Source organism: Bos indicus, chromosome 1 (assembly GCF_029378745.1).
Source record: "Bos indicus isolate NIAB-ARS_2022 breed Sahiwal x Tharparkar chromosome 1, NIAB-ARS_B.indTharparkar_mat_pri_1.0, whole genome shotgun sequence".
Classification (NCBI taxonomy): Eukaryota; Metazoa; Chordata; class Mammalia; order Artiodactyla; family Bovidae; genus Bos; species Bos indicus.
In genome coordinates this window covers 131,313,958-131,338,267 of record NC_091760.1, presented here as the reverse complement: position 1 = coordinate 131,338,267, position 24,310 = coordinate 131,313,958, and the positions used below count along the sequence as shown (strand labels likewise).

Below are 24,310 nucleotides of genomic sequence, written 5' to 3'. Positions count from 1 at the left end.
TGAACTGTGGTATTGGAGAAGACTCTTGAGAGTCCCTTGGACTGCAAGGAGATCCAACCAGTTCATCCTTAAGCAAATCGGTCCTGGGTGTTCATTGGAAGGACTGATGTTGAAGCTGAAACTCTAATACTTTGGCCACCTGATGTGAAGAACTGACTGATTTGAAAAGACCCTGATGCTGGGAAAGACTGAAGGCAGGAAGAGAAGGGGACGACAGAGGATGAGATGGTTGGATGGCATCATCGACTCAATGGACACGAGTTTGAGTAAACTCCGGGAGTTGGTGATGGACAGGGAAGCCTGGCGTACTGCAGTCTATGGGGTCACAAAGAGTCAGACACGACTGAGTGACTGAACTAAACTGAAGAGCTGACCAGAGAAAATATTTATAACAAATGAAAAGAGAGCACATATAAGTATAGATACAATAATGACTTAACTCTGTAAAAAATATATATAAATATGCCATATTTTATACACCAAAATACTTATAGTGGTAGTAACTCTCTGAAGGCAAGAATCCTTGTCTTACTCATCCTTGTAGTGCCATCTTATAGAAGAATGACTGGTACTAAGTATGTGTTCAGTAAGTGCTTGCTGAAAAAAAATTAAAGTGAATTAAGTTCTCAGAAAAAGGGGTACTCAATCAAGTAAATATATGAAATTTTAATATCTTTTTCATCTGAAATATACAAAGTTCTAAAGATAAAATATATACCGAACTAAAATCTTCTTATGTAACTTCATTATTACAAACTTAAGTCTTGAGTCAAAGATCCAATTCTAAAAATATAGTCTTAAAAATCATGTATCTACATATAATACTAAGACAAGTAAACTGTCTCAGGCTGTATCATTATCATCCACTGCGGCATAGATGGCTTGATTCCTTCTCTTGATTTTCTTTCTTTGTTCAGGTTCATGTTCATCACTCAGCCTCTTCAGTGGCACCGTGGTTAAGTCCTTTCCATCCCCCAAGTCCACAGGATCACCAGAATTCCCCTCCTTGCACACTGGGGAACCCGATGTATCGTCAGAAGATACAGTCATGGAACTTGGCAAGATCCTGATGTCAGAGAAGCTTGCAGAAAAGTCAGAAGCTTGATCACAAGACGGTTCTACAGACGGTGTATTCATGTCACTGTGTGCACTTACCATACTATCATCATACTCCTCTTCTTCATCTAACATGATCTCATCTGGATTAATAGAGGACAGGGCAGATGTGTCTGTGTTATATTCACTAGGGTCTTCTCCAGAGTCATTACCCTCCGTGTCATCCTGCCCTTCATAGTCACCACACAAGTGCTGGTCTTCCTTGGCCTTCTGAAGCCTGACGTTAATGTCTGTGATGCCAAGTTGGGCACAAAATTCAGTCGTCTGAGGACTGATCCTATGAACCAACTGCATCTGTGTCTGTGGCTTGCTAGGGTCATAACAAGCAGCTGTTATACTAAAGTTATTTGGAACTTTGAGGTCATGATTCAATTTCTCCAGTACTTCGTTAATAGCTTCTTTTGTTGCACTGTAATCCCATCTAAAAAGTCAAAAACAATAGCTTTTTACATTTTATCGACCTCAGCAATAAATAATGAAATCTAAGTATGGACTGCAGGTGAAAGAATTAAAAAATTAACCACATTTCAAAATTAATAAAATTATAGTTAACTTAGCAAAGGGCCATTTTTGAAATTAAAACAATTTTTAGAAAAAGCTGTCCTTAACTCACGCCCTAAAACAAGTACAAATTATTTTAATGTGCAAACCAAATCTCCACCATCGTACAGTTTGATGCACTTATACACTTTTTAGAGCTGGTGCTCAGCAGTCCATTTTCTTGGATTTCTTAGATGGAAAACGTGCAGTTTTCATATCAGTCGGTAAACTCTGACTTGTTCTGACAGTCGTTTAACAATAACTCCTTTGATTAAAAAAATTATAACAAGGTGGAGGGGACAAAAACTGTGCATACAATGGAGAAAGCAAATCCTAAATAAGGCCAGACTTACCTTGTATGTAGGCCATTATTCTCAGGCATATTCCACAGGCGCTCAGTCACATTAATAAGATCATCAGTAGCCCTGAGAACAGTGAGCCATTCAGCATCATATTCCAAGTAATCAGGAGCACTGGGGTCATGTTCTACTTCTATTACCTACAGGAAGAAATCGGTAATTTTAAGAAATACATACCTGTTCTTATATTCTAGGAATGTCAATATAACAATACAGTTTAGGAATTTAATTTAGTAGCTTAAAAACATTAAAGTAACTTAAACATTCCCCAAGAAAACTCAGAATATATAAATTACAAAGAACAACAATAAATTCTGAAAGAATAGTTAGTAATTTCTTTTTTAATCATTGGAAGAGCAAACTACATGGCAAAGTTATTTCATTTTCTCTTTACCTGAAGAAAGTCTCTGTGTGGTAAGCACTTGTCCAAGGCTAGAAATTTGGTTGCTTTGGTTGACTGTCCTTTATCCACGGTCTAGAAAATATGAACTATGATTTAATAAAGAATGTTAAAACATCCTCGGGTGGGTGGGGTGGGGAGGGAGAGGTCATATGTATACCTATGGCTGATTCATGTTCATTATGGCAGAAACCAACACAACATTGTAAAGCAATTATCCTCCAATTAAAAATTAAAAAAAAAAAATCATCTCAGGCAAGTCATACATTGAATAGGATAGAAATAATCTTTATTACCCATACCTCTAAGTTGTGTGTTAAAGGAACAACTGTTACTTTTCCAAAACAAGTTAGCTCTATTTCTACTTGTACAATGGCAAGCAAGGCACTTAAATTCTCTGCATTTCAATTTCCTTACAAGGGGACTTCCCTGGTGGTCCAGTGATTAAGAGTCTGCCTGCCAGTGCCGGGGACACAGGTTTGATTCCTGGTCCAGGAAGATCTCACATGCCACAGAGCAGCTAAGCTGGGGTGCTACAATTACTGAGCCCACACACTGCAGCCACTGAAGCCCACACACCACAACTAGAGCTGTGCACTGCAATTAGAGAAGTCCAGGCAAAGCAACGAAGACCCAGCACAGACAAAAGAAAAGAAAAGTCCTTATAGTAGTCACAGCAGAAAGTAATGGTGGTAATGATAATGTTAAAGCAAATAAAACACAAAAACCAAAGTGTATAACACAAAGGTTAAAGAACAGACAAGAGAAGAGCTTAAAAGCAAACTGGCAGAGCTAAAACCATGAAACTTGTAGAAGAATTAATAGGAGAAAACTTTTGTAACCCTGGGTTAGGCAAAGATTCTTAGATATAACACCAAAGTAGATATTCACCAATAAAAATGAAAGCAATAGTGACACTTGCTACAAAAATGATCCTCAAAGCAAGTAAAAGAAAGAAAGCAGAAACCAAAGACTATTTATTTTATGATTCCACTTATACGAAATGTTCAGAAAAGGTACGTCCACAGAGATAAAAAGCAGTAGTTGGCTGGGGCTGAGGGCAGGAACACAGACTGACATCAAAGAGGCACACAGGATCTTTTGGGGTGATGGAAATGTTCTAAAATTGGATTATATATGATGTTTGCACAACTCCAGAAATTTACTAAGAATCACTGAATTCTACACTTAAAACAGGTGAATTTTTTGATATGGAAATAAAAATCCAATAAAGCTCTTTTTAAAAAGTGAACTGGCAGAAAGCAACATGGGGGGATCACAAACATGAAAGTCACACTGGAAGAAGTAAAAAGTGACTCACTAAGAACAGCAAGGAAGCAAGCTCTTCAACACCCTGCTGAGAGTTTTGACTCCGTGGTGGGGAGGGAGTGGCCGGTGGGAGGCACAGAGACCACGAGCAGATTCGGGAAGCACGGTGGTTCTGAGGAAAGGTGATCTCTGGTGTTGGTAAAGAGCTCAAACAGAAGACTGGTGAAGTCAGAGGTGCCAAGAAAAAGGGGATCAAACATAGCCTTAATTCAGAGACACAAGCTTCTGAGGTTGATACCAGAAGACTGAGTTGGGCAGGTGGGGGTGGGGGTGGAGTATCAAGTCAGGTGCTTCAGTAACAGTCCAAGAAAGTCACAAGCCCAGAAGAGATTAACAAGGACGCGGGGCAGGTGACTGACAAAAACAGAAGACTTGGAGATGAGGATAATCACATTGGCAATAGCCCAAAGGAAGATGAAAGAGGTCACCTTGCTTCCTTCCCCCAGTGAAGCTGGGGAGTGAGAATAAGAGAGGGCCCACAGGCATGTTTTCAGACAGAACCTTCCAGACTGTGTTTGAGGAGCATCACTGAAGTACACCTCTACCATAGAAAAGGATTTGGTCCAGTAAGTTCAGGAAGCACTGCATACCCCATCCCCGATCCTGGAGTAAGGTGATGCCCATTAGGACATTAAAGACTCTCAGGTTGACTTCCCAGGCGGTCCAGTGGTTAAAAAATCCACCTTCCAATGCAGGGGACACAGGGATTAGGGTTAGGGAAAAAAGATCCCACATGCATGGGGCAACTAAGCCCACACTGCAACCACTGAGCCTGAGAGCACGCTCTGGGGCCCATGCACCACAACTAGGGAGAACCCAAGTGCCACGTGCGATCCCACGAGTTGCAACTAAGACCCAATGCAGCCGAATAAATAATAAAGACGCTCAGAAATTCTAGAGAAGCTTCTGAGAAGGTATCTCTGTTAACCCAGTGTGTTCTAAACATTTTCCCTAGGGAATACTTTATGGGAAAGTCAGAATTAAGTCAGAATTGGAGGTGAAAGGAAGAACCATGTATTTCCATAAAAGCCTAGCTCTAAAGTCTATATTATGTACCTGCTATCAAGCACAATCAGCTATGCAGTTACCCAAGGAGCACTCCAGAAGTTTTCCTCCCTCTGTCACTAAATTCTGATGATTCTGCTTCCAAAATCTCTCTGGAGCCTGCTTCGTTCTGTGTTCCCTCTTTGCCATAGGTTAGAACCTCATCTTTTACTTACATAGCCTGCTCTGTCTCCCACTTTACATTACTCCAACCCACACACAAAACTGTTGCCAAACTAATCCTTCTGAAATGGAACTCTGATGTCACTATCTCCCAACTTTCCCAAACTGCAGAGAAGGGCTGGGAGGCAGCTATGATCTTGCTCCAGCTTTCTCTCCCTGTGCCTCAGCCCCAGAGACCAATTGCACTTCCCCAAAGACAGAGTGCCAAAGAATTGATGCCTTTGAACTGCGGTGTTGGAGAAGACTCTTGAGAGTCCCTTGGACTGCAAGGAGATCCAACCAGTCCATTCTGAAGGAGATCAGCCCTGGGTGTTCTTTGGAAGGAATGATGCTAAAGCTGAAACTCCAGTACTTTGGCCACCTCATGCGAAGAATTGACTCATTGGAAAAGACTCTGATGCTGGGAGGGATTGGAGGCAGGAGGAGAAGGGGACGACAGAGGATGAGATGGCTGGATGGCGTCACTGACTCAATGGACTGAGTTTGAATGAACTCCAGGAGTTGGTGATGGACAGGGAAGCCTGGCGTGCTGCAATTCATGGGGTCGCAAAGAGTCGGACACGACTAAGCGACTGAACAGAACTGAAAGACGCCACACTCTCAGACTTACAGCCTGTGCACACGCTGGTCCCTTGGCCTAGATTACCCTGATAAGCTGCTTCTTCCTGGCAACATCAATTCCTTTAGAAGACCTCCTCTATCCCTTCATCTCTCTGTCCACACCCCCCACCTTACCGTGGCCTGGTTCAGGTGCTCCCACAGTATCCTAGCACTTTTGTCACAGACCTACTACACTATTCTATAACTGACTGCTTGTCCCTTCTCCCAATTGGATGCTGAGTTACTCACAAAAGGAAACTTATCTTTGATTTCTTTCGCTAACTTCCCAACTGTGCCCATGGTGCCCATAGATGTTCAGTAAGCGTTTATTAAATCAAAGAATAAACATTTTGGTTCCTACCTGGTGCTGCATCAAGGCTGCAAACTTTACATGTAGGTGGGCGGAAAACCAGTAAGTAGGTTTTAAGTGCTCTAAAAGCTCGGAGGCAGCGGGACTTCCTAGTGTGTTATTTTCCACTTCTTGTCGGAAAAAAGATTTAGTCTTAAGAAGTTGCTTCTTGTTTCCATAATGATAGATACTTCTTGGCCAATCATGAGATAAGAATATGTCCATAGGCTGCTTCAGCTTTAAAAGAAAAAGAAAAGAAAGCAAGCTCTTAAAAAGAGATTAAACAAAAGGAATCCTCTGCCTTCCTTCCACTATCACACAACCACTTACCCACAGAGTTCTCTAGATTTCAGTGAATTCATCCTAGGGACACTTTATTTAATGAAATTACAGAAATACTGAGCTACTCACTCATCAAGGCAAAGAGAAATAACTTTCTCTTTACCTCATAAATGATCCTTATTTTCTATGGCAAGGCAGCTCAGTAGAGACACACTTTGATTAGACTGCCAGGCTCAGTTCAGCCTGGCAGACTCTACCACTGAACAGTGTGGGAAGTCTCCGGCAGGTGACTTTACCTAACTGAGCCTTGGCCTCTCACCCTTAGTGTGACAAAGTTGAGCAATATCTATCTCACAGAATCTGAGTGACATTTATATGAACTATCACAGATGAAAACTGCTAGCCCAGTTAAGCACTGAAAACTGAAAGTCACTCAGTCATGTCCAACTCTGTGACCCCCTGGGCTACACCGTCCATGGATTTCTCCAGGCCAGAATACTGGAGTGGGTAGCCTTTCCCTTCTCCAGGGGATCCTCCCAACCCAGGTCTCATGAATTGCAGGCAGATTCTTTGCCAGCTGAGCCACAAGGGAAGCCCAGGCACTAAATGGGATCACAAACAAAAACCTAGTCTCACCCACTCTCCAATTAAGCCAGTGTTTCAATATGACCTTCACGATTTTCCTATATCCTCTATTATCACTATTATTTTCTATTTAATATCACTATTTAAAATAAAAAAGTAATACTTTCTGTAAACTATCACTTTTTTCCAATATGTATTCATCAGCTTTACCTTAAGGAATAGTAGCTGAAATCATGGATCAAACATTTTATTATTAATCACTAAAATAAATGTATAGCCATTAAAAATTTATAAATGTTCATCTGTGAACCTCCTAAAAACAACTCAAGATCCAAATTTTAGAAATATAGAATTAAGCTCTTCTTGGAAGTAGTAGACTAAACTGATCAAAATACATTCTGGTACACAATTTCTTTACATTTTTTCAAGTCTGCCATAGTATAGTTTTTACATACCTGTTTTAATTTGTAGACTTCAATATTTCTCACATGATATATACTCCTTACTGTAGCTGCATTATAAGGGGGGCACTCAAAATGACCTTAAAGAAGAGAAGTTGTATTCAACTCCTTTAAATACTGAAAATATAAATACATACATATACTGCTCCAAAACTGATGTTTGTCATCAATACTTTTGGTTTTTAAAAATTTTATTTGAAAAACCCTGCTCTCTAAATGCTGGTATTTTCTAATAACTAATTACAAAGTATAAATCTAAATGACTAGAGGGGCTTCTGATTTTTAAAATTAAATTATATTTAATTTTAGAATACACTGCTTATTCACATAGTTTAAGATTTAAAAGGTGTACCATCTGATAGGTATAGGGGAAGGCGAAAGAAGAGTGAGGGAAGGATGGATGGGGAATTTGGCATATGGCATGTGGGATCTCAGTTCCCTGACCAGGGATTAAACCTAAGCCCCCTGCAGTGGAAGTTTGGAGTCTTAACCACTGGATTGCCAAAGAAGTCCCTATATCGTGATATACTTAACTAGTTCCCATCTTTTGCTATTACAAAGAAGACTGAAATAAATAAATTTGTTTATATCATTTTGTACTTGTGGACTATATCTGTAGATAAATTCCTAGAAGTAGAATACCTTAGTCAAAATACTTGTATAATTTCCACAGATATTACCAATTATCCTCCAAAGAGTGGTTCCTATTTGCATCTACACCTGCTACATATGAGATGGCCTATTTTTGTAGACCTGTTCCAACAGTTTACAACAGGGAGCAGGGCAGCAAGGAACAGACTTGAATTTAATAGCTATACTGAGGATATAAAAATTTTAGCTGCCAATTTAATTCATGAAAGTTTAAAATCAATGGGAATCCAAGCTATTTCTTTAAAATCAAGTTACGATTCATTCAGATTCAGTGTGGTATACTTATACAATGGAATACTATTCACAAATTAAAATGAATACAGTTACATGTATCAACATGGATTTCAAAAACATATAAACAAATGTTGCATAAAAATATATGTAAAATGATACACTTATAATGAAGTTTAAAGCACTCTATATAATACAATGTTTAAAGCTATTAACTGATATGGTAATGACATAAAATAATCAAGTGAATGATAAACACCAAATTCAGACTAGTGACTGCCTGGTGAAGTAAGAGAGGAAAAAAGGGGAGAGATGGGACTGAGGACAGACAAACAATGAATTTTTATTGTATCTGCACTCCTTTTTTTTTTCTTAAAAATCAAAACTAAAAATGGCAAAATACCAAATAAAACTAAATGGTGGATACACAGATGATACATTCTAATGTTCTGTATGTTTTCATATGTATATAATATTTTATAAATTTAACAAACCTATTCATAAAAGAAATTCAATGAAAAAGTCAAACTATATATTACGTTTAAGTTACTCTGTGGCATACAAGTTCTAAAGTTTAAAAACAATTCTCAGGGGACGACCCTAGTGGTCTGGTGGTTAAGAATCCACCTTCCAAAGCAGGAGACATAGAGTTGATCCCTGGCTGGGGAACTAAGACCTCACAGCCATGAGGCAACTAAGCCCACAAGCCACAACCAGAGAAGCCCCCACAATGAAATTAGAGACATCCTCCCACCACAACAAAGACTAGCGCCGCCAAAAATAAAATAAAAACTTTAAAATAATAATAAAAATAAATAATAAGAAATTAAAACAATTTTCAGAATAACAATACCCACTTTGTTGTACACCTGAAATTAATGTAACAACGTAAGTCAAGTTTACTTCAATTTTTAAAAAAAGAATGTAACTTTTTTTTTTTTTAAAGGATAATAATACCTTTTCGATAGTCATGAGATTTAAAGATACCAGAGATTCCACCAATTCTTACTCCTCGGTATTTTACTACTCCTGCCAAACCTGAAAAATTACACAATTAAATAAAATTACTATAGGATAAAGCAATCTCTTTACTAACTTAACGGTTTGGAGGCCAAGAATACCATTCAGTCCTAAAATTATGTGAAAATTAAGTATCATGATGAGGTTACCCTTTTACATAGAAATATGCCAACAATATATAAGGTGGACGAGGGAGAGGGGACTAGAAGCAAATCAGGCAAGAGACTGAGCGGAGAGGGAGGAACAAATGAGACAGGGTGTGTGAAGAGGGAAATTGTGGTTTTGTTGTGTAGTCAGTCACTCCAGTACTCTTGCCTGGAAAATCCCAAGGATGGAAGAGCCTGGCAGACTACAGTCCATGGGGTCTCGAAGAGTCGAACATTACTGAGTGACTTCACTTTCATGCATTGGAGAAGGAAATGGCAATCCACTTCAGTATTCTTGTCTGGAGAATCCCAGGGACAGAGCAGCCTGCTGGGCTGCCGTCTGTGGGGTCGCACAGAGTCGGACACAACTGAAGCAACTTAGCAGCAGCAGCAGTCATTAAGTCCTGTTCGACTGTTTTGTGACCCCATGGACTGTAGCCTGCCAGGCTCCTCTGTCCATATGATTTTCCAGGCAAGAATACTGGAGTGGGTTGCCATTTCCTTCTCCAAGGGGTCTTTCCCACCCAGGGATCAAACTCGTGTCTCCTGCATTGGCAGGCAGATTCTTTACCACTGAGTCACCTGGGAGGTTGGTACCTAATAGAATATGGGGAGGGGGTGGGGGAAATAGGGGAAAATGTTCTATGATGGATTTATATGTTATAAACCTAAAAGTCAAAGGTGTAAAGTATAAAGAACCTGCAGTTTCTATATTTCATTTCTGATTGATCATCTTCAATTTCACACTTTCAGAATACTACAATTGTCAAAAGAAGATCAATCAGTAAAAAAGAAGAAGAATGAAGTTTCTAAAGTTCAGAAACATCTGTAAACATTTAAATAAAGACATGAAAGGACTGTATAGTTCAAAAGAATTAAAAATGAACCTGAACCTAATCAGGACTATAAACCTAAATGCAAATTACAGGCAACACACAGGATAAAAGGAGTGCTAAACAACACGAGGGAATCCAGTCAGCTAAACCTAGAAAGCAGGAAAGTCTGTTACTGCCACATAAATTCCCCATTTTCTTCAACATAAATAGCATGAGGGGTAGGGAGGAAAGTGAAAAGGGACAGTTAATAAGATTCCAGAATCATGACAATCAAATAAAATGTGCAGACCTTGTTTGGATCCTATGTGAATAAGTCAACTGTAAAACAGACTTCTTTGTGATAATCAGGGAAATATGAACATAAACTAGGTAACAGATAATAATAGATAATTGGTATAATCCTGGTACTGTAGTAGTGGTATTTTAAAAAATCTTCATCACTTAAAAATACATGCTAAAGTATTTACAGGTGAAATAATCTGATGGCTAAGATTTGCTTTAAAATACTACAATCACCTCCTTCCACAAAAGAATTTAGTGGGGAGTGGGTTAAAAGAAGGAACACAGAATGATAATCGTTGTTACAGCTGGTTAATAGGTACAGAGATTCATTATACTATTCTCTATTTTATCAATGTTTAACAATTTCCATTATTAAAAGTTTATTTCTTTAATTTAATAAGAGGAATAGGAAAAAAATAAAGAGAATGCAAACAGTGTGGAAGCTCTTTGCAGTTACATTAAGTATTGCTTAAAGCACTAAATGATGCATGGGCATATTCTCAAGATTGCCTACTTATGTGAATTATTTTAGTTAAATTTTCATAATTAACTATTTAAATCAAGACAGTCCACAAACACCACACATCTCAAGATGCTGATCAACTGATATACAAATCCTGGCAGGCTCTTCCATGCCATCAGACCAAGAAATTACCCATAAACACATACCTAAATAATAAATGTTTGGTGCTACCCAGCCACCGTAGGGTAACTCTTGCAAATGATTTGAGGCTTCATGGTTTCCCCCAATGAAAATCGTGAGAACTGGGGCCTTCTTCTCCCCAGAGTAATACCTAGAACATAAGGTTAAAAGTTGTCAATTGGTATTGCAGAAATGAGACACAGAGAAACGCAAGTGGGCACGCCTATACAATTAGTCACAGCAGAAAAGCAAAATGATCTCAAGGAAAAAAATCTGAGCTCATCATAAAAACTTTAAAAGCTCTTCCTAAACGAATTCCCCATCCTTTTCCTTAAGAATGAAGAGCTGCCACTTTGGGTTTCAAGCCAAAGTATGTTCAGTGAGCTCAAAAACTTTTGTCAGTTCACTGCTAAAGCCTTAGTTTCTAGAATGAGGACTGCTTTGTGTGTGCTGTGTTTAGTCCTCAGTAGTGTCCGACTCTTTGTGACCCCATGGACTGTAGCCCGCCAGGATCCTCTGTCCATGGAATTCTCCAGGCAAGAATAATGGAGTGAATTGCCATGCCCTCCTCCAGGAGATCTTCCCAACCCAGGGATCGAACCCACGTCTCTTGCATTACGGGCGGATTCTTCATCTTCTGAGCCATCGGGCAAGCCCTGAACGAGGACTAGCACACAGCAAGGATCCAATAAAAACTCTTGGATCATTAAATGAACAAGTCCCAGAGTTTTATCAAGCATTAAGGTAGAGGAACCTGTCACTTTCTTTCTCCAGGTGTCCCTCTCAGGCTGAGATCCCTTTCGAAACAAATAGATGAATGGAAAGAAGAAAAGTGACTGACATTTACTAAACGCCAGTTCCTAGATACACAGCATGAACAAAGACGAGAAACGAGAACTAAGAGAGACAGCTGGTCAGTGGTAGGCACACGGGATTGGAACCCAGCCCCCTCCGCTGGCTGCCCCACACCTCGTACCGCGGGCCGGGCCGCGTCCCTCACCTGTAGAAGGTTTGCATGTGGCGGTACTTGGGCGGCACGGCCATGCAACGCAGGTCGGCCTCGTTGCGCACTGCCTGGAAGTCGCCGCAGCAGAGCAGAAGGTCTATCCGCCCCGGGCCGCGCCGCTCCGCCAGCGCCAGCGTCTCATAGATCTTGTCCAGCTCGCCGTGGCAACAGCCGGCCACAGCCACGCGCATCCCTGCCGGTCCGAAGAGGGGAGCGCTGCCCGCAACCCCTTAAGCCAGAACCAGCCCAGGACAGATAGCGAAGACCAGACTGAGTTCAGCAGCCGCCCGCCTTTCCTGACATGCCGCCTCCTGCAACCAAGTCTCCAGTAGTATAATTCACTTCCGCTTTCCAAATCTCGCGAGAAAGGGATCGGAAGGGCAGCATCCACTCAGCGATTGCAGGGAAAGTTCAAAGACTCGGATTTTGCCTGTCTTGGCGGGTTTTTGAGTCCGAACAGATTGACAGATGCTAGAAATTAAAACCAGAATAGTAAAATAAACATTCCCGAAAATAGTGTAGTTTGATAATATGAAACCAAACTTAGGGTGTATACCCCTCACGGCAAAGATAGTTGCCTGAAATTGATTAGAAATTAAAAGGTTTCTAAAAGACACTCCAAAATAAAAACAAATTTAAAATAAAATTGAAAAACCCACTGACGATTTTGAAATTATCTCTTCGAGGAGTTTCTAAAATTATCAGGGGTTTTTTTTTTGTTTGTTTGTTTTTTAAGGGGGCCGGGGACTCTTCATTTTCCTACTAGTCGTTTGTATAACTAGACAGCAAACTCAATGAAAGCGGAAGAATGTCTCGAAAACATCCAGGAGGGAAAAGGACCAGACTGACAGTTGATGAATTTGTGGCCAAGGCAGAAACAAACAAACAAATAAAACCCTTATGGCAAATTTAATCAAGAAAAGAATCGAACTTCTGGAGATCAAACCCAGGTTTCTTGCATTGCAGGCGGATTCTTTACCGTCTGAGCCACCAGGGAAGCCCAGGAATACTGATTCTGTTAGAGTAAAGACAGTATCTAGATAGAGGCACTCATTTTGTTTAGTTGCTAAGTCATGTCCATTCTTTTGTGACTCAATGGACTGTAGCCTACCAGGCTTCTCTGTTCATGGAATTTCCCAGGCAAGAATACTGGAGTGTTGCCATTTCCTTCTCCAGGCAATCTTCCTGACCCAAGGATTGAACCTGTGTCTCCTGCTTGGCAGGCAGATTCTTTGCCTCTGAGCCACCAGGGAAGCCAATACTCAATGATGGGCAAGATGAAAAAAGAAACCACATGTGAACTATGGAAACAGGCTAAAAAAAGCCTAATCTAGGGTAAAGCTGAACAGATATTAATTAAAACTTTGTAGCTACAACAAGACCTTTCTCCTCGAAATCAAGTCTGCTTGTTGAAGTGGTTGATTCCAAGGCAGAGAAAGTACAACATGAGCCTGGATCTTCTTGTACCAAAAAAAAAAGGTGTGCTCCTTGAAAATACGTGAGTTATTTTCAAATATCTTTTGATATTAATTTCTAACATAATTCCACAGTGATAAGAGAACAGACTCTAGGATTTCAATACCTTTAGACTATGAAAATTTTGCACCTTGTTTTATGTCCCTGGATATGTCCCCTATTTTATAGTCTGTGGTAACTGGAATAGAATTTGTATCCTACTGTTGTATGAAAATTGTATTTTCACCTAATTGTGCCTTTTAGGCCTACTATATGCTTCTACTTTTCTGTATATTCATTCTATTAGTTTTTAAGAGTTTGATAGTGAAATTCCAACTAAAAGTCTTAATTAATCTACTTAAAAAATAATTGTAATATACAGTGGAACTGTATGTAACTCTGTTCTGTATTTTCCAAGTCTCCTATAAATGTGTTATCATATTTTCATAATTTAAAAAATAAAAAAGAAAGACAAAAAGAAAATGAAAACAGGAAGTACTCAAAGAATCTGGAACATCAAAATGACATTGACTGAAGGCTTTCTTACAGGCCAAATCTGAAACAATTTCAGCATCAAAATGCATAATTGTAGTAACAGACATTAGCCCATTGAATAAAGTAAGAATACACTATTTCATTCTGGCAGAAGTAAGTGAATAAACAAGTAAATAGGAAAAGAGAGCTCACATTTACATAAGAATGCTGATTGATAAGTATAGAAGGAAAGTTGGAGTTAAAAATTACCATTTACCATCATCATCATCACTGTTCCAAGTAAGAATTTTCAATGAATGTTAAAACAACTAGGAAAAACTTTGAAGAGTAATAGGATATTTATAGGGCTTCCATGGTAACTCAGCGGTAAAGAATCCATCTGCAATACAGGAGACACAGGAGACCTGGGTTCAATCCCTAGGTCGGGAAGATCCCCTGGAGGAGGGCATGGCAACCCACTCCAGTATTCTTGCCTGGAGGATTCCATGGACAGAGGAGCCTGGGGAGCTACCGTCCATGAGGTCACAAAGACTCAGACACGACTGAAGCGACTGAGCACACGCGCACACACACACACACAGGATACTTATATAGTCTCAACGTATCTATTATTTGAAGCTATTTATATGATCTCAATTATTGGAGAAGGAAATAGCAACCCACTCATTTATTCTTGCCTGGAGAATTCCATTGACAGAGGAGCCTGACTGGCTGCAATCCATGGGGTCACAAAGAGTCAGACAGGACTGAGCGACTTGCACTTCACTTGTATGATCTCAAAGTTTCTTTCCAAAAGATACTTTTCTTTTTTTTTAACAAAGAGACATATAGGGATTTTATACTAGAGAAACCTTACAGACACCACTTAATAGAGTGATCAAAGTTAATCTCACTAGGAATGGACAAATCCACATCATGTGTCTCCTGAGATGACTTACATTATTTCTGTGGTATTCCTACAAAAAATGCATAACCTGAATCTAATCTTGAAAGACAGGAGATAAATTGAAATTGACAAAAAATATTAAACTACCTGGCCTGTCTTTTATTTTTAATATGATTGTTGTGAAATACAAGGACAGACTGAGAAAGATTAAAAACCAAAGGATACTGAAGATTTGTGAGAACTGAATGCTATGTGCTGCTATAAAAATACATTATTAAGATAATTGCAAAATCTGAATAAAATCGGTAAATTAGATAGCACTGTATCAGTGTTAATTTCCTGATCTTGATCATTTTACTATGGCTACATAAAGGATTCCCTTGTTTTTAGAAAACACACACTGAAATATTTAGAAACATATATATCTGCCCATTCATGTGGTGCAGGGGCTAGAAGCTAAGAAACTACATTTCTTAGAGTTCCTTGCCAGCTGAAGTCTGGATTAGGTTTTGCAAATGAGAAACATTTGTGTAAAGTTAGGAGGTAGAAGAAAAGTAAAAACCATTTCTTTTCTCTTCTGGCTCTGGCAACAGTTGTGGCAGCTCAGCACCCCGAGCTCATTTAGTGATGGTAAACTTCTTGCTGTTCCTGATCCGGAGTAAACTATTCCCTCCCTGTTTACCCAATAATTTTATAATCTTTTTGCTTAAAATACCTAAAATGGGTTCTGTATTCTTGTGTGTTATACCAGCTTAGATATCATTCAAGCAAAAGGCAAGAAGCAAGATATTTTCAGCCATGAAAGGCCTCCAAGGAGACAATACCCATGAGCCCCTCTTGAAAAAATATGACTTGACAATGAAATCCAGCCAAGTAAGAGTTGAATAAAAATAAATAACACAGGAAAGAACTGCATTTAAAAGATGGATGATTTAGAACGGAGTGAGGGAATCGGAAGTGCTGTGGTAGGGGTAGGGCACTTAATGAATGTAGGGTGGTTCTGCAAGACTATGTTGATAGGGTGACACTGAGCTTCACGAAATAAGGGAATGAGCTATGGAGCTATCTGGGCAGTGAGTTTTCTAGTCAGTTTATAAATAAAATGTTATAAACATCAAAATAAAACATCCATCCCTGCTATCTGTATCTTGTAATTGAACTAAGTGGTTGTGGCACTACCACACCTGATGCTGCTGCTGCTGCTAAGTCACTTCAGTCGTGTCCGACTCTGTGCGACCCCGTAGACAGCAGCCCACCAGGCTCCTCTGTCCATGGGATTCTCCAGGCAAGAACACTGGAGTGGGTTGCCATTTCCTCCTCCAATGCATGAAAGTCAAAGTGAAGTCGCTCAGTCGTGTCCAGCTCCTAGCGACCCCATGGACTGCAGCCCACCAGGCTCCTCCGTCCATGGGATTTTCCAGGCAAGAGTACTGGAGTGGGGTGCCATTGCCTTCTCCAGGCAGTACACTAATTGCAAGAAACAAGTGAGCAAGTCTGCCGTGGGAAAACTAGAGAGGCAAACATCACAGAGATATATTAATAAAAAGAGTTCTGCGGCGACTCTAGGCTCTGCATTTTTAACTTGTCAGACCTTCCATCAGACTTCCTAATTTCATCAGACTTTTTTATTTAAAGCTAGCAATATCTCTTGTTTATAGGTTTGGTGTCTTTTCAGATTCCATTCCTGTCTTGTAAATGGTGAAGATTGAATTTACTTTGCCTAACGTGTCACCTTTACATCTCCATTTTCAAACTCATTTGCCTACTATGGTCATTATTGCTTGGAGTGGGGATGTGGGTGTCTTTTCAGTTCAGTTCAGTCACTTAGTCATGTCCGACTCTTTGCGACCCCATGAACCTCAGCATGCCAGGCCTCCCTGTCCATCAGCAACTCCCAGAGTCCACCCAAACCCATGTCCGTTATGTTGGTGATGCCATCCAACCATCTCATCCTTTCTCGTCCCCTTTTCCTCCTGCCCTCTACTTTCTCAGCATCAGGGTCTTTTCAAATGAGTCAGCTCTCTGCATCAAGTGGCCAAAGTATTGGAGTTTCAGCTTCAACATCAGTCCCTCCAATGAACACCCAGGACTGATCTCCTTTAGGATGGACTGTTTGAATCTCCTTGCAGTCCAAGGGACTCTCAAGCGTCTTCTCCAACACCACAATTCAAAAGTATCAATTCTTCTGGGCTCAGCATTCTTTATAATCCAACTCTCACATCCATACATGACTACTGGAAAAACCATAGCCTTGACTAGACAGTCCTTTGTTGGCAAAGTAATGTCTCTGCTTTTGAATATGCTGTTTAGGTTGGTCATAATTTTCCTTACAAGGAGTAAGCGTCTTTTAATTTCATGGCTGCAATCACCATCCGCAGTATTTTGGAGTCCAGAAAAATAAAGTCAGCCACTGTTTCCCCATCTATTTGCCATGAAGTGATGGGACCGGATGCCATGATCTCAGTTTTCTGAATGTTGAGCTTTAAGCCAACTTTTTCTCTCTCTTCTTTCACTTTCATCAAGAGGCTCTTTAGTTCTTCACTTTCTGCCATAAGGGTGGTGTCATCTGCGTATCTGAGGTTATGGATATTTCTCCTGGCAATTTTGATTTCAGCTTGTGCTTCCTCCAGCCCAGCGTTTCTCATGATGTACACTGCATATAAGTTAAATAAGCAGCGTGACAAAATACAGCCTTGATGTACTCCTTTTCCTATTTGGAACCAGTCTGTTGTTCCATATCCAGTTCTAACTGTTACTTCCTGACCTGTATACAGGTTTCTCAAGAGGCAGGTCAGGTGATCTGGTATTCCTATCTCTTTCAGAATTTTCCACGGTTTATTGTGATCCACACGGTCAAAGGCTTGGCATAGTCAATAAAGCAGAAATACATGTTTTTCTGGAACTCTCTTGCTTTTTCCATGATCCAGTGGATGTTGGCAATTTGGTCTCTGGTTCCTCTGCCTTTTCTAAAACCAGCTTGAACATCTGGAAGTTCACGGTTTATGTATTGCTGAAGCCTGGCTTGGAGAATTTTGAGCATTACTTTACTAGCATGTGAAATAAGTGCAATTGTGCGGTAGTTTGAGCATTCTTTGGCATTGCCTTTCTTTGGGATTGGAATGAAAACTGACCTTTTCCAGTCCTGTGGCCACTGCTGAGTTTTCCAAATTTGCTGACATATTGAGTGCAGCACAGCATCATCCTTTAGGACTTTAAATAGCTCAACTGGTATTCTGTCACCTCCACTAGCTTTGTTCGTAGTGATACTTCCTAAGGCCCACTTGACTTCACATTCCAGGATGTCTGGCTCTAGGTGAGTGATCACACCATCATGATTATCTGGGTCGTGAAGATCTTTTTGGTATAGTTCTTCTGTGCCTATCTAGTCTTTCTTATTCTATTGTTTTCCTTTATTTCTTTGCATTGATTGCTAAGGTAGGCTTTCTTATCTCTCCTTGGTATTCTTTGGAACTCTGCATTCAAATGGGTGTGTCTTTCTTTTTCTCCTTTGCTTTTTGCTTCTCTTCTTTTCACAGCTATTTGTAAGGCCTCCTCACACAGCCATTTTGCTGTTTTGCATTTCTTTTTCTTGTGGATGGTCTTGCTCCCTGTCTCCTGTACAATGTCACGAACCTCTGTCCATAGTTCATCAGGCACTCTATCAGATCTAGTCCCTTAAATCTATTTCTCACTTCCACTGTGTAGTCACAAGGGATTTGATTTAGGTCATACCTGAATGGTCCAGTAGTTTCCCCACTTTCTTAAATTTAAGTCTGAATTTGGAGTCCCCAGTAATCCAGAAGATGGTAAGCCATCTGAAGCCCTGCTGGTTTTATAGTGTCTCTTTTCCTATAAATAATTGAGGTCCTTGTCCTAGCATTGATCTTGGAAGATCTGTCAGTGTTTCCACATCTAAATGCAGTGAAGTGGTGTCTTAATTGTTTCATTAGACAAATATTTATGGAAAAGCCACGCTCTGTGTGGAGCAGCACACAGAGCTTTGCCTGGTCTGTTTCTGTTGACCCTTTAGGTCAGAGCTTGGGAGCCACCTCTACCAAAAGGACTTCTTATGACTTTAGTCCTGATGAGGTTTCCTCGTAGACCCTCTCTTAGCCCCACACCCTTTCACTAGTCATCCTACATTCTAATGACTTGTCTCTCTTCTTCCCCACCCTCCCCCAGTGTCACAGGTGTGATATTAGTTCCCTAAGATTGAACTCATGTCCCCTGCAGTGGAAAGTGGAAGCAGAGTCCTAACCACTGGACTGCCAGGGAAGTTCCTCTCTTTTCTTTTTTGAAAGCTCTGTGATAACAGGGAATGTGCCTTTCTTGTTAATTGTATTAGCACCCCTGACCACAGTTCCTGGCACATAGTAGGTACCTAGTAAATACATTTTGTTGAGTGAATTAATTTCCAGGATCCTTGGTCTTCTGATTATTATTCTCTAAAGGAGTTCTTTTCTCATTATTAAAGGAAAAACAGTTGCTTAACCCACAGTGACTCCATTTTTACACTTTAATTCTTCACTCTGTGTTTTCTAAGAACAAAGATATTTTCTTATAACAGTACAGTTATCAAAATCAGTACATTAACAATACCTCATCCACAGAATTTGTTCCCACCTAGCCAGTGTTCCCATTTATGTGCTATGTAGCAAGAGGGGAATTTTATTTTTTTCAGGATTCAATCCTAGAACACAAATTGCATTTAGTAAGTGTCATGTCACTTTAGTTTCCTTTAACCTCTAACAGTTGTTCAGCTTTTCTTGTCTTTCATGCCAGTTTTGAAGGATGTAGATGTGTTATTTTATTGTATGTCCCTCAAGGTTTGTCTGATGTTGGCAGGAATACCACAGAACTGATGTTATATCCCTTTCAGTGAATAATACCATGGGATGTCTATTTATCCCACTAGTGGTATTATTAATTATAATCACTATAATAAAGTGGCATCTATCAAGTTTGAAAGTGAAGTTGATCAGTCATGTCCGACTCTTTGCAACCCCATGGACTGTAGCCTACCAGGCTCCTCAGTACATGGAATTTTCCAGGCAAGAGTACTGGAGTGGGTTGCTATTTCCTTCGCCAGGGGATCTTCCCAACCCAGGGATCGAACCCAGGTTTCCTGCACTGCAGGCAGATGCTTTACCATCTGAGCCACCAGGGAAGCCCATCTATCGTTTATCTACTGTCATTAGTAACTTGTGGGGAGGTTCTGTTTCTCATCATATTTCTCCCAATTAGTTTGAGCATTCATTGTTGATTCTTGCCTCAATTAGAACTCCTATGGTTGTCAAAAGAGTGGTTTTCAAATTCATCATTTCTTCTAAATTTGTAAGTTGAAATCCAGCCATAGCAGTTACCTAGTTATAAAAAGTGCATTTTGTGGACTTCCCTGATTGTCCAGTGGCTAAGACTGTGCTCCCAGTGTAGGGGGCCTGGGTTTAATCTGTGGCTAGGGAACAAGATCCCATGGGCCACACCTAAAAGGTTCCACATGCCACAACTAAGACCCAGCACAACCAAATAAATACATAAAAAACAAAAAGTGCACTTTCTACTTTACTGCTGTTTCTATTAAGAGACTTTTTTATTCAATTCTGCTTTATGTGTATACATATTTTACATCCTCCAAACACCTGAATTATGGATGCAGTATTTCTCATTGCAAAGCTCTTGTCGATTTTCTTTAATTGGTTGCTTGCTTAAGTGCTCTGTAATCCCATGTGGGAGAGTCCTATTGGGTCACAGAGGACTATGTATTAGAGAGCAAAGTATTGAACCTCTCAGAGACTCACTCTTTTCCTGTCTGCTTGAAGGCAGGAGCCACATCTTTATTCACTTTGAATCCCTAGGACAATGTGTGCCAAGTAAACCCACAGTTAGTGTCTGTTGAACCAAACTATATCTCCTCTGTACCACTGTTAGTCCATTTTTTTCTTTTTAATTGATTTAAGAAATCGCTTCTATTTTCAAATCTTTTAAAGGGTCCTCTAAATTCCTTTTGGGATCATTCCTTTTTTGTTTAGTTGCTAAGTCATGTCCAACTCTTGCAGCCCCATGGACTGTAGCCTGCCAGGCTCCTCTGTCCACGGGATTCTCCAGGCAAGAATACCGGAGTGGGTTGCCATTTCCTTCTCCAGGGGACCTTCCCAACCCAGGAATTGAACCCAGGTCTCCTGGATTACAGGCAGATTCTTTACCAGCTGAGCTATGAGGAAAGTTCTTTCTACACCATAAGCTTTCCTTATTATTTTTTTTTCTTTCACATTTTTTTTCTTTTCACATGCTTCTACTTTCAAAAATATGGCTTTATTTCTCTACCCTGGCAATTCCCTTTAGACGTTTATAAATACTTTTCAGATTTCTTTCCTGCTGTGTTGTTCTTAGTTACTCAGTCATGTCCAACTCTTTCTGACCCCATGGACTGTAGCCCACCAAGTTTCTCTGTCCCTGGGGGATTCTCCAGGCAAGAATACTGGAGTGGGTTGCCATGCCCTCCTCCAGGGTATCTTCCCAACCCAAAGATCAAACCGCATTGCGAGAAGATTCTTTACCATCTGAGTCACCTGGGAAACCCAAGAATACTGGAGTGGGTAGCCTATCCCTTCTCCAGGGGAACTTCCTGACCCAGGAATCGAACCAGGGTCTCCTGCATTGCAGGAGGATGCTTTACCAGCTGAGCCACCCTTATTTTCTGTTGTGTGTTCCTACTTTTTATTTATTAAACTCACACTTTGTTGTGATTTTTTTCATAAATTAATACTGCTTTGAGAAAGGGAAGGATGGGCTGAAATTTCATTCCTGTGTGTTGAGGAGTCTGTGTGGCTGTTCCCAAAGTTAACTGTTTTGTTGTTGCTGTTCCATGGAGGCTGAAACAAATTTTTTAAATTACCCCTCAATTTCTACTCATTATTTAGGTTTGAAGGATGTACTTATGATTCACTTCAGCTCAGTTCAATTGCTTAGTCATGTCTGACTATGGCCCCGTGGACTGCAGCATGCCAGGCTTTCCTGTCCATCACCAACTCCCAGAGCTTACTCAAACTCATGTCCATTGAGTTGGTGATGCCATCCAACCATCTCATCCTCTGTCATCCCCTTCTCCTCTCACTTAAGATTATTTATTAGCAAAATTTGGACTAGAAATGGGATGCCTGATCTCAGAGCTTAGGGCTTTGCTAATCAATACTTCCTTCCTGTAAAACAGTCGTGTCATATTCTGGAAATAAAACAGAAAAGCCTGGATGCTTTGATTTTAGCCACAGTTGTAATGAGGGTTCTATTGCAAGTTTAGATGTATGCTATCTAAATGCATGCATGCAGCTTCAGTCATGTCCAACTCTTTGTGACCCCATGGACTGTAACCCACCAGCCTCCTCTGACCATGGGATTCTCCAAGCAAGAATACTGGAGTGGGTTGTCAGGCCCTCCTCCAGAGGAACTCCCCGACCCAGGGATCAAACCTATGACTCCTTCATCTCCTGCACTGCAGGTGGATTCTTTACAGCTGACCCATTAGGGAAATGTTCTCTGCATTCTACCCTAAATGTGAGCCTTCACATTCTGCTTTTCTACATCAGGTTAGGGAAGCCCTCTCTGTTCTATGCAGAAGTACAATCCAGGAGGGTAGAGAATTAAAAGCTGTGGGAAACTCTTAGTACAGGATGGGAGTGGTGAATTAATGCTCCAACCTCACGATGGCTATCCAGGATTGGAGGCATGCTATAAGTTTTTCAGGGGTCCTTAAGGAATAAGCAGTGACTTCAACAATGGACCCTTACACCGACTTTTTCTTCTTTCTTGTCCCACTCTTGCTGATCCATCAATTCTGTTCCATGGAAACCCTTTCTAAATAAACTAGCTGCACCCAAATCATTGTCCCCAAGATCTACCTTTGGGAGTGCCCAAACTAAGCCACCTGGAGGAGGGCATGGTTTTCTTGCCTGAAGAATCCTGTGGACAGAGGAGCCTGGCAGCCTACAGTCCATAAAGTCGCACAGTTGGACACGACTGAAGTAGCTTAGCAGGCACGCTCTGTACAAGGGCTATGATCTGCTCTTTTGTGGTTTGTAGTGGTATATGATATGGTCCTAGGTGATACATGATGGACATTTAAACATTTTTGTAGTTATTATGTTAATGTGTACTAGACTAAAAATATACTTGACTTTTCAGAGCCTTATGGTTTAGGATGAGGCTAAAATTAATGAGTTGAAATTGGTTTTAAAGAAAAACATTGAGGGAATAATACCTGGGTGCAGATTGGCAAACATTGTGTGGGTGGTATGCAGGGTAATGAAATTTGGGGAATAGTGTTGCGGCAGGAAGAAAACCTAAAATGAAATCCCTGCTTTCTAGAAGGTCAACAGTGAGGGAACACTGGCCCACAAGCAAGAATGATTAGTACCACAATAAATTTGGAAACCAAATACAGGGATAAGATAGGAAAACAGTGAGGAGCAAAGTGAAAGCTACGCTAGAGCTACAACCTCCATGGGAAGGCTATTATCCTAGTCCAGGGGAGAGGTAATACCAGCCTGCGTTAGGGAGTGTCTTCAGCAATGGCATAAGGACGAGTAATATAATAGGTTCATTGCAATCATGCTGTGAAAACCTCGCTGGTTGCGAACAGCATGAAGTTGAAACCTGTTCAGCCAAATCCAGAGCAGCTTTGTCCACATATATACACAACCACACAAATGGAATGAGAGAGCTGAACTCGTCAGTCAGAAAATAGAATTAGAAGCATATTTTTATTTGGCTTCAACGATCAGAGCGGTAGTGTGAATTAGTCAGATTCTTGCCCCCATTTTTTTTTTTTTCCTACTTGACTCAGAGGCTCGAGAAACGCTAACACATATACAGCGCTTTCTATGTCTCAGGCATGTTATAAGAGCTTTACATTTTCCATTCTTCTAACCCTTTATTTGACACAGGAGGAAACTGAAGCATGGGAGATGCCCAGGTAATGCAGCTCTGTGAAACAGCAAGGAATAAATTCAGGCGTTCTGGCTCTAGAGTATCTATTCTTTACACTAGAATAAAGAGTCGGAAAATGCTGAAACAGCTCACCCTTCAGCGTCGGATCGTGAAATACTCTTACTGGTGGCAGAACACTTGGCTCTGGGATCACAGTTTCTCCTTCTGTAAGATGGAGATAATAACGACGCTAGGAGTTTGGTGCAAAGAAGGAGTGAGATAATGAATGCGAAAGTGAACTTCAAATTATGTAGGTGGCTCCACACACCAGTCTTTTGGAATAATGAGAACGGGAACTCAAGAAATTGTAACGAATCAATCTATGAGGCTCCCGACTCCGCCCCTGACGCTCCTCCCTCCGCGAGCCGCAGGTGGGGCGGCAGGTCTTCTTTGCGCATGCGGGAACTGCTGCCCATCTCTAACCCAGGC

At 40.6% G+C, this 24,310-nt stretch overlaps 1 protein-coding gene across 2 annotated transcripts; it reads right to left on the bottom strand.

Annotated features, from left to right (window-relative positions):
- Positions 1–646: 646 nt before the first annotated feature.
- DBR1 (debranching RNA lariats 1) lies at positions 647–24,176 on the bottom strand. 2 transcript variants are annotated; one of them, XM_019962003.2, is made up of 9 exons: positions 23,975–24,176; positions 12,058–12,534; positions 11,084–11,208; positions 9,088–9,168; positions 7,243–7,328; positions 5,933–6,157; positions 2,410–2,490; positions 2,010–2,155; positions 647–1,537 (listed from the first exon to the last, which is right to left on the bottom strand). In XM_019962003.2, the coding sequence occupies exons 2-9, from the start codon at positions 12,252–12,254 to the stop codon at positions 844–846; spliced, it is 1,635 nt and encodes a 544-aa protein (XP_019817562.1). In that variant the 5' UTR covers positions 12,255–12,534; positions 23,975–24,176; the 3' UTR covers positions 647–843. The 2 variants fall into 2 exon arrangements, with proteins under 2 accessions (XP_019817562.1, XP_070650406.1); XM_070794305.1 differs by lacking the exon at positions 9,088–9,168.
- Positions 24,177–24,310: the final 134 nt, after the last annotated feature.